This window comes from Drosophila mojavensis, unplaced genomic scaffold (assembly GCF_018153725.1).
Source record: "Drosophila mojavensis isolate 15081-1352.22 unplaced genomic scaffold, ASM1815372v1 contig_81, whole genome shotgun sequence".
In the NCBI taxonomy this organism is placed as follows: Eukaryota; Metazoa; Arthropoda; class Insecta; order Diptera; family Drosophilidae; genus Drosophila; species Drosophila mojavensis.
In genome coordinates this window covers 7784540-7800830 of record NW_025318907.1, presented here as the reverse complement: position 1 = coordinate 7800830, position 16291 = coordinate 7784540, and the positions used below count along the sequence as shown (strand labels likewise).

The following is a 16291-nucleotide window of genomic DNA, read 5'->3' as shown; positions in this document are numbered from 1 at the left end:
TTTAGTGGAGGTATAACACAACTTTTGTTTTAACTTATTCCGATAAAAGTTTAGATAATAATATTATTATAAAACACACCTTGTTCTCTGTCCTAAAAGTATGCTACAAAATAATTAGAGAATTCCAATATTTCTTATAACTTTTCGCTACAATAGAACCAATAATGAAATATATATAATATTGCAAAAGTTAAAATTTAATAAAAAAATGTAATTAATTCAAAGTTAATTATGGGGCTTGAATAGTCCATGTGGATTACGATACCTCGCGGAAACAGGAGGAAAATAAAGCCTTTTCGGACAATGCCGTTCACTAGGAAAATTGGTAAATTTATTTAATATCTTATGGTTTCAAGTAAAAGTAAATATTTTTGTTAAAATAAGCTAGTCATTGTTACGTTAGCTTTTTTATTAGTTCTCATTCATATCCATTAGAGCTCGCCTCTCGTAGGCCAGCTCCAGTTCTTAGAAAGCTAAATATATTAGCTTTCCGACATTTCCACAATATCTCTGCGTTTCGACCTCTTTTAAAATATGTTAGTTGACATAAACAGCTCATATCACATATTTGTAGCTAATTTATTGCCAAAAATAAATTTAGATTCTATTTTCGCTGCGATTACAAGCAATTTGTGCAGCTGCCAAGAGCAAGTGGAGAAGTTTATCAGTTGAATTCGCTTTTAATCCATATGTTAGGCCACCCATAAATTACATCGAGCAGCGCTAAGCAGCGATTCAGAGCTGTCATTTAACTAATTTTTGTTGATGTTAAAAGTGAGAGTGAGCGATTTTCTTGTCAGTCATCCGATAACAACCCGCAAAACGATTTTGTGAATCCTCTATATGTAGACGATGAATTTTGATTATGCTATCTACTATATTATCTTTGATGGATCTTTGAGCATATTGCAGTTTCATTAGATAAGCCTTTGAACATTGATTTGGACATAACAACGGGCTTCCAACTTTAAAAAAAAAGACTAATTTCAATATTTTTATTTTTTGAGTTAAATCGAAAACAAGAAAATAATTTACTTTATCAGCCTATTCCTATTAATTCGACTTTAGATTCTGAATATCACGTTTAGTAAAATGTTTAATAATCTCCATTTCGGAACTTGCGTCCACAAATAATCAACGACAAACACAAAATTTAATGCCGATATTTGCAAGCCCAAATATTTGATTCTCTCTGTTTTTCGTGTACGTTTCACTGTTTTCACGTCGAATGCACTAGGCTAAAGTCTAGTTATTAAATAGTTAAATGCAACTGGCATATTGCAATTAGGTGTAAGCTCCGCTCACCAACCGATCGATGGCTGGGAGTTTAAGTAACTGTTGAAAAAAGGCTGAAAGGGGGGAAAATGGAAAACGAAAAGAAAAACAACTTGAGCGAATTGTGGCATGAGGCACGCCCCTGTTTGGCAATTTGGTGCGCTTCGCTGCGCGTGAAAATTATGATTTTTGCTTTTGGGAAAATCTCATTAAGTTAAAGGCTGAAAAAGGATGCCGACGGGCGATGCCTGATAAAGGCGCGGACTATTGCCTAGGCCATAAATACGGGTTATGCAAGTAATTTGCATGCAGCTGGGCTGACGATGTCGGCGGCATTTGACTCAAATTGAAAAGCACATTGCCCGCCCGCGATACTCGCAGTCAGAATGGAAGCAGCAACAGCGACGGCAACAGCAACATCAACTGCGACAGCAACTGCGACAGCAGCATCAGCAACACAAGCAGAAACAGAATCAGCAACAATATTTAAACGCATGTTGCGTAGTATTTTAATTAAGCTCACATTTTTATAGACATTTCTTAATGGCGCGACATAAATTTTGCGGTCTACCTAGAAATTGGCATCGCGCAGGGATCAAACCGCTGGACTGGGACTCTCCTCCAAAGGGTAACTGGAGCTCAGAGCATAGCTTATAAAACGCACGGCAGGCGGCAGAGGCGGCATCTGCGGCGGCGTCGGTGGCAGCGTCTCTGCTCATAAATGGAAAGTGAATTTAATGCCGTGCATTAAACAAAGTTGTGAAACTGAAACGATTTGTATTCAAGTTGAAGGAGGCGGCACACACATTCAACAGCCGCAGAGGCAGAGGCAGCCGCAATCTCAGTCGCTGTCAGCGTCGCCGTTGCCGTCGCAGTTGCGTGATAACTTCATTGCGGCTCGGCACTTGCTATCTCTCTCTAACGTTCTGCCGATTGTTGCATGAGGCAACTTTGTATAGCCGCCTTATCGATGCAGCGACTGATAAATGTTTGACACAGTGTGTGGCTTATTTGAGTTACAGTACGTCCTCGTTCGCACCGTCGCACCGTCGCACCACCACCTGTTCCACAGCTCATGAACACACTCAGCGTGTCATTCACCCGGCAAACAGGCAATTGCAATTGAGCAGTAGTTGCACTCAGTGTGAGTGACTGTGAGTGTGAGTAGTGTATCTGTATCTGGTAAATACGTTTTATGGCCAGCCATATGTGCAAGCCGTTTAAGCTCTGCTTGTCCACACAAGCACACACACACACACACACACATATCTCTTGTGTATTCGTATTCGAAAAAAAAACTCACAAGCGTTTTGTTTGAACAAGCAGTAAATGCTTCAGTTGCTCCCAGCCTGGCTAAGCATTATGAATAAGAGATAAACAAAGAGGCGCAAAGTTATGAAACGTTGCAAAAAATATTTCGAATTGTGACTGCATTGCGAAATAGTCAAAATACTTCAAGTCTTGTAAATAAAGCTGGGAATGGAACGAGCGATCAATGCGGAGAAGTTTAGAGTGTGTGAATGATGGGCTTTGATATGGATTAATGTTCTTCTGTATTCTATTCTAGATTATGTCAAGCTAATAAGCTAATAACTAATATGAAGTCTTTGAGCAATGGATTCCATCAATCAAGATTTTCTTCACTCATTCACTCTTTATTTAAATAATGGTTTCAGAGGCTCAAGCCCTTCTCTTGCACTTCTATTTGGCAATTAGCTCAGAAGAGTAAGATAATTGCATTTTTATTTATGTAATATGCACTTAAGTAATATAACATATATTGACATTGGGGTGCAAACACTCGAGAGATATTTACTTCGAATGCTTTTGGCCATTGTGCAACAATTCAGTTCAAAGTTGAGCTGTGGAACAGTTGCATACCTCATGTGGCAGAGGCGCTGGGGATTTGTTTCCATTTCGCTTCGATTCGAAATGGAATGATTTATTTGCATATGCAACATCGAAATGCACTCACCAGGGCCCCGAAATGAGGTGACTTTTAAGTGGCCGGCATCCGACTGTTGCCTGAGCTACATATATGCACTTATTCATATATACGTGTATATATGTATAAATGTGGCTGCCCCTTTCCGAAATACCCAAAAACTGTCGCCAAGTGCTCCATTTCTCGGGCAAAGCACTTTGGTGTAAAGCTTATTAACGAAATTGTATTTGTTGTTTTTGTTTTTCGTATTTTTGTTTTATTTTTCTTGCCTCTTGCGCCGTTTATTATTATCGGGTTTAATGGATTTTTAATGAGCCTTAAGCAAAGCTTCTGACGGTATTTGCAGCAGTGCAGTTTCATTATCGCTTAATCCTGTTTATAAAAGCGCAGCAGCGTTTTGTCATCGGCCTAAAATCGGGTTCCCTACACAATCTCGCCTTCTCCTTCTTCTGTGTCCCTCTCTTTCCTAACCCTATGTGCCGGGCTCCTAAGTTGAGGATCACATCGTCTCACTTCCAATTAAATGTATACCTTGAATTTGTTTGCTCAGAATCACAGCATTTGATGCAATCAACTTGTCAGCTCGTCATAGAAGGAGTTCACCACTAACATGGCATACATGAGTATACCTACGAGATGATAATATATAAATTTAGCCATTTTTTCGAGATTCAAGTGGAAAGTGAAAAGTGAAAAGTAGGATTATCAATAGCAACCACTGAGAACAGAGGTTTGCTGTTACCAAGAATAAGGTAACTAATACTTATATGTATAAATAGAAAAATGACTTGGATTGTACAATCGATAAAATAATAGTTCCTGGAACTATAGATAACTAATATCAATATTTTAATAAATTCTATAAATGATCGATAACAGCAACAATCAATCGCCGTGCTTACCAATTCTTAAAACCGCAATGGCACTCAGCAGAGCCGTAGCTATAGTACAAATTAGAACAATAAAATTTACTATAAGCCAGGGTCCCAAGCAAGAGGTGTTTTTCTGTGGTGAATGCCTTTAGTAAGAAGATTGATGCGATTTGTCCAACTCACTGTCATTGCTCCAGTAATCAGCAATAGATCGCTGAAGGCCATTAGGTAAAAGATTACTGAGAACCAGAACACGCAGTACCGTGCGTCCATCTTATCAAAAAATTTAACGAACACATGTGGCATCTTATCACGGGTCACATAATAGATGCCAAGTGATCCTAGATAAAAGTCCATAAGCCCAAAAATGCAGCCAAATAGCATTGTTCCGAATTGTAACGATACGCAGCAACAACATTTCATCAGCCGCATATTGATTGCATCAACTTCTCTATTTCCTTTACAATATCCCTCGAATTCCTTCTGAGCGCTGTATTAAGTATAACGAAAACTGAGCTGAGCCTTCGTTGCCTACAGATCGAATTTTGATAGCAGCACTAAAACCTATCTAAACTTCTGAATTCCTCCTTTAGATTTCCTATTCTATGTATAATAAATGCCTATGCAAATTTCAGATAGTTTTCAAAATCCCAATTGACAGATATTTCTAAGGAACAACTTCTTTACCATGCTTGAAGTTTTCTTTCTGCTCTGGTCTTACACACTGTGCCGATACAGAGTCTACACTTGAATGTGTGCAACGGATAGATAGATATCCTTATACAATACATTGCCAGTGTGACTTACAGAGTTTATAAATTCATTCCCTTCAAATTTGTAATCAATTAAGTCTAGTAGGTCAGCTTGTTTACAACTGCAGAATCGGAGGATCAAAGTTCATTTTACTTATGGCGCAAAGTTCAAAATATGGCATGCCTTCTGGGTAATCAAATATGATTTGGCCAACTGTAATTACGTGAAAAGGCGACAAATCACCTTTCAAAAGAAATGAATAATTCGTGTTGTGTGCCGGTAAAGGCTTTTTGTTTATCAGCTCGAGGCAATCAACTCGAGGGCTTGCGACCAACCTCAGAAGTGCTTTTCTCAAGTGCCAGCAGGCGGCTCAAATCCGCCCAGTGACAGTTGAGGACATCAAAGTATATTCGTTGATCGATTATGGTCCCAATTATGCCTCGTCAAGACAGTAATATGTGTCCAAAGTCCGAAGCAGCTCGGTGTCTTGCATAAGAATTCTCCGCCAGCCGTTGACGGTGCAATCCATTGAGTGAGCCCTGGACAAGGTCGTTGCCACTATGGTATGTTGGTATGTCGGTTCTGTAGTATTCTATTTGATAACAAATTTGGCACTGCAAATTGTGCGCGTGAGTGGCGGTTAGTATCTTTGAGTACTTTTACAAGCCGCAACAATTTCTGTTGATTCTTTTCTTTTTGTTTTGTTTCTTTTTTTTTTTTTTTTTTTTTTTTGGTGTGGTACCGGGAATGTACCCCTGCTCTGCAAGCAGCCGCTTCATTTATCGGCAATGGAATTTTAATTGAGTTAGCATGTCGTGTAAGTCACAGCAGTGGCGTCTGGGCGCGCAGTTGTGATTCAGATATTAACGCAATTCTCCGGCACACATGGTATAGCAAGGGCGGAACTTTATGCACTGAACTGGTTCATAGTTCATTGCACCATGTCATATATATTATAATTGATTGTTAGTGCCTTTATGATGCTTATGTTTATTATTTTACGATAATTACTAATCAAGAAAAATAAAATAGGTTTAGCACAGCAAATTCTTAGCGGTTTGTCTGTAGACCTTTGTTAAGAGTCTTCCGGTTTTGTCAGCAGTTGATCTCGCTAATTCGTGTTCGCTTTACTACTCATGATAAGCTGTAATCATTTGAGGACTATATGGTTATGGCGTAGCCCAGAGACCTCAAGCCGGTATGACCAGTGTACAGGGCGTACATAAGGGTGAAACCTTAGTTCTGATAATCGATATATAGATTATATTAGAGTTATAGAAAATTATAATAAAATTTGATATAAGATATGTTTATTAATGGATAATTTAATTGAACAAGTTGTCTGAACTCGGACAAAACTTGTTTTCTCCGAATATTTAATCAAAATGATATATTGCAGCTGACAACCCATAAATCATCAGCTGCCTAGATATGTTCTTACCAAATTTACAAATGAACTAGTTCAACTTATCTACTTGTAATCTTTTTGACTGTTTCTGATGCTAACACGCAATATGGATCAATTTTTTGGGCGTAGCATATCATTTATTTGGCAAATCCCTTGTTTTGAATAGGTTCCACTCATGAATCTTCGTCAGCTTTAGTTTGAAATAAAGTACTCCACTTGTTCAGAATATCGGGTAGGAAGGGTAAGTGATTCACTTTGGATCACATGAAATGATAGATGTACACACATTGAAATGTGTGCAGCACACTTGCTGGTTCCTTGTCTCATCTATCTTCGTCAAGGCTTTGGATGCGTCGCACCGTAAGCCCTATGCAGATCCAGAAATCACATGTCCAAACTTGGCCACCCACTGACCGAAGCCGCAATAGGCAGCTGATAATGTTTGGACAGTCGCAAATCCATAGAGTGCAAGCCCATTGGACATAGTTAAGCGGGCATTTCGGCTTGAGGCTATTTGCAAAAAAAAAAAAACCTAAAGTCTAATGAATAGGTTTTTAAGACCAGCCCGAAATAGAACCGATGCGCTCAGTATGCTAAAATAGATATGGTCAAAGTTTGGATCGTCTGGTGCCTGGCGGTATCTATGGGCATTCTTAGCTGTATCTGCTAAGCGCCCATCAGACCTGCCAGACATGCCGCTGACAGGAAATTAACAGTTTCAATTACATTTAACCAAACGAGATAATTGGAAACGCTGCCGCTGGTGCTGGGGCTGGCGCTAGCGTGTGGCAGAGCTTAAAGCATTTTGTGGATTTTGACTTCTATTTTGCTTTTATTATATTTTACCTTTTTTTCTACTCGGAACTCGCGCGCCTTTTATCACCAAACATAAACGTTGTTAGGTTTAGTAATCCACGATAAAACAAATTATTTGACAAGCGCGTTAATTGATTTGATTCTCGTGCAGTTCGCTTCTGCCAATAACTCAGATCAAAAGTGTTACCAAAATTTTGGTAGCTTGTTTCGATGGGACGAAAGACAGATACACTAAAAATTTAGATCATATGATGATTTGGATAAACATTACAAAGTCTTAGCTGAGTCAAGTTCTGAACATAAGGAAGCATATTTAAGATATCGACGGTCGCTTGATAAAAGTATTCAGCGAATTCTTGAAAGTGATATATTAACACTTAAGTCTACAGTTGTTTACTAAATATCACAATGATTGAATCGTGACTCTTGATAGCTAAACTTTGTGAAACTAGTTTTAGTAAAAGTATTTAAAGATTGCAGACTTGAAGGTATTAATTGATATGCTCAGCTATACAAAGATTGATATGCTCAGCTATACAAAGATCGATAAATATCGATATTATTGCATTCATTCAAAGCAAACTCAAAATGTGTAAGGCCCTCACCAAGGGTATCCCAAAAGGTGCTTCACTTGTAAATTCCTCACATATTTTCGCACTGACTGAGACGCTTTGTCCGATAATTTAAGTCACGGTTATCTTGATGATAATTGATAAACGATATAGTAAACTTCAAGTAAACTGATGTATAGTAATATATGTACATATTGACAGATACGCATTTATGCGGGATTCACAGTAAGTGAATTGTTATCCGAAACTTGTTGATCGTGCAAATAGACTATAAATCCAGCTATGCAGTTAGTTGATCTACATTTGGCGTATTTAGATATGAGGTATATAGCCTTGAATTCCAATAGTTAATTGTACTTAAAATAATACGTCAGGTATCAGCGGTCTATTATTTCTACACAATCACATAACTAGAACGATAGGGTGTTTATGGAAGACGAATTTCGAGTTCTCTTCTCGACATTTCATAGACTGGACATGTGGTAAAATAATATTGTGGTACACGAAAGTAAAAAAAGTGTATTAAATATATTGTAATAAAAACACATTTCGTAAAAAGTTTAGCTTTCAAGCCGCTTCCAAAACGACTGTGTATAATGTATGTGAACAGGTTTAGGTTTGTCCTGATTGTGTTAATACCCCTCTTTAGGGTATACAAAATATACTTCGCAATAGAATTTGTGGGTGTTTATGGTATTTAAGCGGATGTTACCACACATTGGGTCGATTCAACGGGCCACGAGCTTCACAAGAAGATAACATAAAATGCGTTTTGCAATGTGTCTAGATGTGTGTGTGCGACTGTGAGTGGGTCTTTCGGTATAGGTAAGACATATTCTCTGTTTGTTGTAGACTAGTTAGACTTTGCCGTCGGCATTCGCGTTGCATGTCACAGGAAATAAACAATATGTAATTATGCACTCACACTGCTGCCAGCTCAAGTAATCGCCCACTGGCAAGGTGATCTTTATAGCGGGACTCCTCCCCCTCTCTCCCGTTCTGCCGTATCTTATGGATACATATATCTTATGACTCGACTGCACCAGCAATAATCATCATAAACAGCCGGTTCTGACTTGTCAACAAAAAATATGCCGCCTGCCAGACGCAGCAGTGCAGTTTGATGGGCGGGGGCGTCTGGAGCGGCTCTGGCGGCCTCCTACGTCTCTCACTTCAAGCATACACTGAACGGAAGTTTGAGTTTTGATAAATGCCCAACCGCAAAACAAAAGGGAGAGTGCACCACAGTCAATAGCCAACAGCCAACAGCCAACGGCCAACGACCAACAATCAAAAGCTTCTTCCTGTGCCTCGTCTTAAGTGGGTCAACTGCAGCTGACATAACTCGGCTGCGCTTTGTGGCTCCGATCTGAGCGGCGTCTCTGTGGGTGTGCCGCGTGCAGCTGTAGTGAAAGTGGCGTAAGCCTTGGGGAGCTCCAACATTATCTCATTGTTTGAGCTGTGCTTGTTCATTACTTGGCTAATTAAAAATGGAATACTGGTGGAATGGTGGAAACTGTTTCCAATTCGTGTTTATCTATAATAACGTATTATCTATAATAACGTATTATTATTAACAGATTAAAAGATCAACTGAGTATAAAAAATATTTGTTCATTCTCCATAAATATTTGAATATTATATATTATTATAATTGTAATTGTTAAACTGAATGAAATAAATAAAGCAAATATACATTTATACTATTTGAAATTGTTCCTCAAATATGAGAGTATACCTGTATAATACTTGCAGTGTAAAAGTAGGCGGAGCACATGGCCAGTCTCGATAGTTACAAGCGATTGCTTCTCTGCCCCCCAAGAGTGCTTTTATCATTTAATGGCATACCGAAAAAATAAAGCTCTTATCTAAGTGCGCAAATGAAGAGAGACTACGAAGCAGAAAAGGCGTTCAGTGTGGCGCTCTCTCTAAGAATAATAATATATTAATGTTAATAATATATTCGATATGGATTTTCACAACGGGAGGCAACTATTGGAGCTGTCGATGTCATTCAATGCCACCCACTTTATCAACAGCAGCGACGACACGGTGGCGTCTGAAGAAATGCGTGTCAGATACAGATAGCGGGAAAAGGAGTGCGCCGCAATCTTGGCCACACACCAATACTATAGCCATAACAATAACAATGACAATTTCTTTCTGTTTGCCTTCCAACTAGCGCCAGTTATTCAAATAAAACTTCAGTCCGACAGTTAGACAGACAGACAATCCTAGGGCCGGACAGTCGAACTGTCGGTGAATGGGATTGTCAGCCCAGTGTAGATACATAATTTAGTATCAGTATCATATTTTTTGTTATTTTATTATATTTTTTATTAATCAATAAGAGTGCTGCCTTTTTTGTATTTTTTCTTTGATAAGATTACAAGACAACCCACAACGCAGTTCCAAGCGCTGGCCAAAGCACTGCGGGACGGCTGCGAGGTGCCGGAGCCTAATGAAGATCTGCGACCACCTGGTATGAAGCATTTGACCAGCTTTTTGGCAATCGTTTGGCATGCGCGATAAGCAAGACAGAAAACAAGTCAAGGCGGGTATATTCAACTAGGGAAATCTGAGTACGGTTACTCGTCAAAATTTAAATATACTTTACATCTTATGTGATTCATTGGAATGCATGATATACTGATGTAATGTCCTGATAAATAGTTGAAAATAATATCGATATTGATCGATAAAGGGATCGACTTCTGCCATTTACTATATACATTCAGTATATTACAAAATAATATTCAGATAGTCGGGAGGATAGGCTTATATACATGGGTTACTTATACATAGTTCTCAATGGTATACAATAATTCATAGACTTTATGTACGGAGAACGGGACTTCCCCTTCCACCCGACCTAGAATGTCATCACTCCCAGTTGAATGAACAAAATACTAAAGTGACAGCGCCATCCGCAGTGCCAAACTGATAAATCTAATGTTTACTTAACATTTATTATTTTATAAATTATAATTACCACTTGCGCTTTGCATTTGGCATTAAATGGACGAGTATCAGTATCGCATACAAAAGCAATGATCGTCGAACAGACTTTAGCCTGAAATGCCATCTACTTATAATATATGCATATACTATATACATGTCAGACCCATTATTTGGGGTCCACTGCCCAGCCCCCATCAATTTGCGCCGTTCATAAATATTTACATAAACCAGAGCGTTAGAAAAAAAAAAAAAAAAAACATTTGCCAGACCAATTTGTTATTTTTAACAATTAGGTCTTATCTGCCAGAGTATGCTCGAATGAAGATACCCTATACACTTTCAACATGGTTCTTGGAGGATCGTTAAATAAAGTTGGAGAATTCTTCATAGAGCAGTCGATGGATGACGATCTTTAAATTGAGAGTCTCTTAGAGATCACATTTACATATGATCGATTCTCGGATCCCGATGGAGATATGTGAAGATTGCTTGGAGCGGACAAATGTTGATATTAATATGCAGTCCTAGAATCTGATAATGGAGATTATTTCTGCAAAATGTTAAGTCTTTAGTCAACCCCGTTTTGGCCAACTTTCATAGGGTATCAGAAATATATTAAAATATATTCATAAGTAACAATAAAACATTTACTAAGGAAAATATATCGTAATTGTTGGGGTTTTTGAATGCCTTGCCGGGAACACATGCGCAATTTGTTTTAATTACCACCTTGGGGCCTAAAACCGTTAACTCCTACACATACCCTAGTATTTACCGCTACTTCAAGCATTGCCGTTTACAGGGCCAGACGAGAACCCTTAACTTAGCCGTTATCTTAATGATCCACAGCAGACAACATTCCAGAAATGCCATTTGCATGAGAAATACCTAAGGCAAGCCCAAACCAAGTTCACTTCTTTATTTCGAAAACTCTTGACCAAATACTATAATAACATAAAGCATTTCATTGAATTTATCTATATCAATAAACTGAGAGTGCATTTGCTTTTGACTGTATATTAATAGACATCATTTCGATAAGACAGCACGCAAATAGCTCATGTCAACATGGGGCCACGAAACGAAGTCAAATTTCTTTTATTTATAAAACTTGGATGATTGGCAAATTTTAAGCTTCCCGATATGATAGCAACTGGGATGGGTTTTCTGCTTTTATTTCAGTCTGATAGATATAATTGGAAACGATAGCTGTTTTCAGATAAGTTTTTATATAACACATCGGTATATAACAGTTGGATTACAGTTAGATATATAACAGATCGGATATTTGTAGTACATATCAATTCGGTATATAACAGTCAGATATATAACAGTTAAGCAGGCAACAGAAAGGTGTATATAACAGTTCAATGTGTAATAGTTTAGCTACATATAGGGAGAGTTTTGCAACCAATCTGAAATAGTTCGGTGTGAAATATTCAGACGTTTGACAGCTCTGCTTATATCGCTTATAAAAAGTGCAGTGTATAACAGTTATGACAATTAATATAGGTTCATAGCTAACTATATGTGTGTAGCATGAAGATGTAGCCCCTTTTATATGTAGAACACCAATCGGATGGGCAAGGCCAACAGAAAACTCTGTTATCCCACATAATAGCCACAATTAAAGTGTGTCTAGCTGCACTATCAGCGGCGACTACTGACAAGCCATCAACCTGAGATATGAAAGGTTCCCCCGGCCGCCTCGAGACCGTCTCTGACCGTCCGCTGGCTTCTTGGGCCCAATCAAGCGAACAAGAAGAAGAAAAGTGCAATATTTGCGCAGACATTAACAGAGTCAACAGCGGCATATTTTAAATGGCACACAGAAGGGCGAAAGGCGACGCCTTCTCGCCTTGTCGACTTGTCGCCTTCTCGCAGCAGTGGCTAGTTGCTTATATTGAAACGGAAACCGTCCTGTGATAGCCGGAAAAGTTTTTCAAACAGCAAAAGCCTTTTAAGGCGAAAAACTGATTCTACAATACAATCAAATGTGCCGACGCATAAATCAAACACTTGGACATCAGCTGGGTCTTAAGTTTTCAAATGTTTTTCCTTTTGTTTTTGATTTGCTTTCTGTTTGCTGATTCCAAAATAAAATTCCACTGAATAACTAGAACAGGCAGCGCTTTGGATCATATCGTGTATCATATCGACAGGGGGGAAAGAGAGAGAGAGTGAGAGAGGTCTCTCCAGCTGTAAAACTGTCTATTAAAAGTTCTCATTTGTCTGTGTTTGCTTTCGTTGGTCAGAGTTGAAGAGTCGCATTGGCGCCGGTGAATCCCGCACAAAGGTTTGGCCCGATTCAGTGTCTGCAGGATTCCCACCCACGGTATCTGGCTCACTGTAATTATTGAGTATAACGAATGGCTCGATATGCTCATTTATCAATGCCCGTCATGGCGATCGTAAAAACACGTTTTATACTCGTGCATATATAATACTTTTTTGGGTATTATCGTTGTGCACGTTTTTAAAACGCGACACATACGCTGAATAACAAAAACTTTCCGCTTACAATAAAAACATTGTTAAATTGGCGCTCCACTGGGCTTATAAGCGAGCCCGCCATAAACAACAGCAAAAACAGGTAATCAAAGCAGTAAATACACTGAGAATTCGGAATTGATTTTGCGGAAATATATTTAGTTATGGAACAAGCCGAATTAAATAGTAAGTAAACACATACATATATTTATTCCACAGGAATAAACGTTATGACGGCTGGATGGATGGGTGAATGGAAGTCAAAAGTATAATATATAGGCATCTCCTTTAAATCATTGAATCAGAATATTCTCAAATTGTCAACTTCGATATTGGCCGGAATTAGTGTGCCATCTCTGCGTGAAGAGTTCAACTGTGTGGCAACTCTGCAAAATGCGCGTTGAACCCTCAAATTCTTATCTGGGCAAATGCAATAAGAGTCAAATACACGACGACACACTAACATATAGCAGTGGGAATTTATAATGGCAATACATGGGAGTACATGTGCTTAATATCTACAGCTATCTTTGTTGCTATTGTTGTTGTTAATGTTGTAGTTGTTGCTGTTGTTGTTGTTATTGTTGTTGTTGGTATCATTTAGCTTGTTGCCAAAGGCAACGTGGCCAGACCACAAAATGGTTCACCATCTATTGACAATTCAATTAGCGTTTTGAAATAATTTCTTGATAAGCATGGCTGTGGGACACATTTTCGGGTATACCAAAGCCTCAAGTACAACCACCTAATAACAAACTGTAAAAGCTAATAAAAACACACTAGAAACCTATGAAAGCAGAGTCTGCATGCCCTTGCCCAGAGAGGAGGAGACATACTGCCATATGGCTTGAGTTTGGACTGTGAAGATATTCAAGTTTTTTAGAGCTGTCCAGATATAGTAAATTTGGAATTTTAAATAGGTTATTTTAAACATGCTGTGAATATATGATTTAATGATTTAATTAAATTACTTACTATAACACACGCTATAGGTAGATTGAAATTATGCCGAGCTCCTTTTGTTAGAGCTTATAGCAATTACTGTGGCGTCAAGTTAATTATTGGTAATTAGTAGAGCCAAACCAGGACTATAAAAGCGCCGAGACCATCTGGGAGAACTTCAGTAGAAGTTGTGGATGACAAGCATAATGGAGAGATTTATTTTACTGCTTCTAATCGCCATTTGTCCCAGTACATTGGCCAATAGCCAAGATCTGCAACCTGTGACTTCGGAAACAGAGTCGAGCAATTTGAACAGCCAGAGATACCCTGGAACTGTCATAGTATACGCACGTGTGCAATGGATTTGCCTGGGAAAAGTGTGGGTGCCGAATGCTATGCAGTCGGGCGATCTTATCTGGGGTGCCCAGATTGCAATTTTGGGCTATACCCTGGCACTGTTAGCCTTCGGCGTCGAGTGGGTCCTGAGGCGTGCCCAATTTGCATAAATTGCGCTGCTTTCACACGCTGCAATTTGCCTATGTAAATCACTTTTTATCAGACATTACAATCATGCGCCATGCAAACTTCAGTTTCGCTGTGAGAAAGTTCAGTTCCTTGGAGAATGTGCGACAAGTTGGCGGACTGTGCAGTCATAGGAGCTAGCTCAGCGTTAAAACTAAAGGTATTTTCTTGTGAATGTGTAGAAATAAAACTGTTTCAATTGCTAATGCAAAAAAGGTGTGCTACTGATGAATAATAAGGTCAAGCGGACTTTGTAGACAACTGTTTTAGGACTGCTAATCGATCTAATATCTTTATCTTAAACAATTTTCGGTAAACTTGACGTCAAGTCACATTAGTAAAAAAAATTAATTACAAAGATTTTTAGAAATCGAATGAATCGAAATGAACCCAGAATATTTTTATTTTCATCAAATTCGGAATAAACGCATTTTTAAGAAATGTTATTGGAGCTCTGTTATGCAGAGCCTTGGTTATTTAAATATTTTGCTAACATTTTAAAATTATTGCTATTCACATTTTTCCGTGCATCAAAAATATTAAAAACTGTAAATAAAATGATTTTAGTAAATGAATTTAAATAAATAAAAATTAAATATTTTAAAATAAACTGTAAATTATTTGGAAAAAGGAGAAAAAAAGTAAATTAAATACTACATATATTAAAAAATATATTAAATTTTGAATGCTTCATGTTATAAAACAGAAGCATAATTTCATAAAATTTTCCACCCGAATTCCCTGTTTTGAATTCCTTATGCATGAGTTTTACGAATCGTTATAATTGCTTAGCATAAAATTCTTGTTTTCTCGTTTATATTATCAGAAATAGAGCTGTGAGTTTTTTCTTTTTAAATAAGCGCGTGGCATTGTGAAATTGGGAATCATATCATTTGTATATGATTACTCAGATAAGAGCCCTAAAATAGATATGGAGACCTGGATCGTGCCTCTGAGTGCTATGAATCACATATATTATTATGCTATACATGTGAGTATATTCAGATGCGCATTGCAGATAGGATTTTTATCAAAATTAGGCGCTTTAAAACTTACCCGAGATTCCATATTGTTCTGACTGTTATTTGACATCAAATTGACTGTGCTGACTCATCCTGAAACTATTGGCCCAGCTAGAACTCTGGCGCTATTAAGAGTGCTGCTAATTTAACCCCTGATTGCCCATTATTTGTTCAATTGTGTACCTAAGGCACACCTAATATTAACCCCTTGGCATTAATAACAGGCCCTCTTGCATTAGCTTTATTAAAAACGAAGCGTGGCCTCTTTGCAGTGCCTCCGTCTGAAATCACTTCAATTCGACAAAGACACTCGACCAGACATTGAATTTATTGTAGCTGCATAACTGTGACTTACGATTTGGCTCTAGTTTTCAATGAAGTGAATTCGTTATTTATGAAATATTTTATCTGCGCCGTGTAACAAAAAGTGATTTTGTATTTTATAGTTGTGCGCGCTCTCTAAATGTGCATTTACTAAGTCATAAAAAGACGTAAATTACATATAAATTGTAAATCGCCAACGGGCCAACGGGCCAACAGGCCAACGGACCATAAACTACAGTTGATCGGGTAAAACTTGTTTATACCCTATTATAAATTAAGTAATATATTTTTCTCTCTAACTTAGACCATTATTGTTTTTATGAGCTAATTAGGGGGTTCCCAGAAAATATATATCAACCTGGGGAAGTAAACTTAAAAATTATTGATGA

At 38.1% G+C, this 16291-nt stretch overlaps 2 protein-coding genes across 3 annotated transcripts in view; both read right to left on the bottom strand.

Moving 5' to 3' along the window:
- The window catches only part of LOC6581032 (cell wall protein DAN4), an 81031-nt gene that overhangs the window by 41814 nt on the left and 22926 nt on the right, over nt 1-16291 (bottom strand). The gene's annotated exons all lie outside the window — the stretch shown is intronic.
- LOC26527790 lies at nt 3447-4743 on the bottom strand. Its single transcript, XM_015164574.3, has 3 exons — nt 4276-4743; nt 4123-4225; nt 3447-3849 (listed from the first exon to the last, which is right to left on the bottom strand). The coding sequence occupies exons 1-3, from the start codon at nt 4522-4524 to the stop codon at nt 3791-3793; spliced, it is 411 nt and encodes a 136-aa protein (XP_015020060.1). The 5' UTR covers nt 4525-4743; the 3' UTR covers nt 3447-3790.

Bases quoted from the DNA above. Each gene is read 5' to 3' on its own strand.
- LOC26527790 (XM_015164574.3), bottom strand. From the start codon at position 4,524: ATGCGGCTGATGAAATGTTGTTGCTGCGTATCGTTACAATTCGGAACA. The intron at 4,226-4,275 runs GTGAGTTGGACA...CATTCACCACAG, and splicing joins TGATTACTGGAGCAATGACA to AAAAACACCTCTTGCTTGGG. The intron at 3,850-4,122 runs GTAAGCACGGCG...ATCATCTCGTAG, and splicing joins CATTGCGGTTTTAAGAATTG to GTATACTCATGTATGCCATG.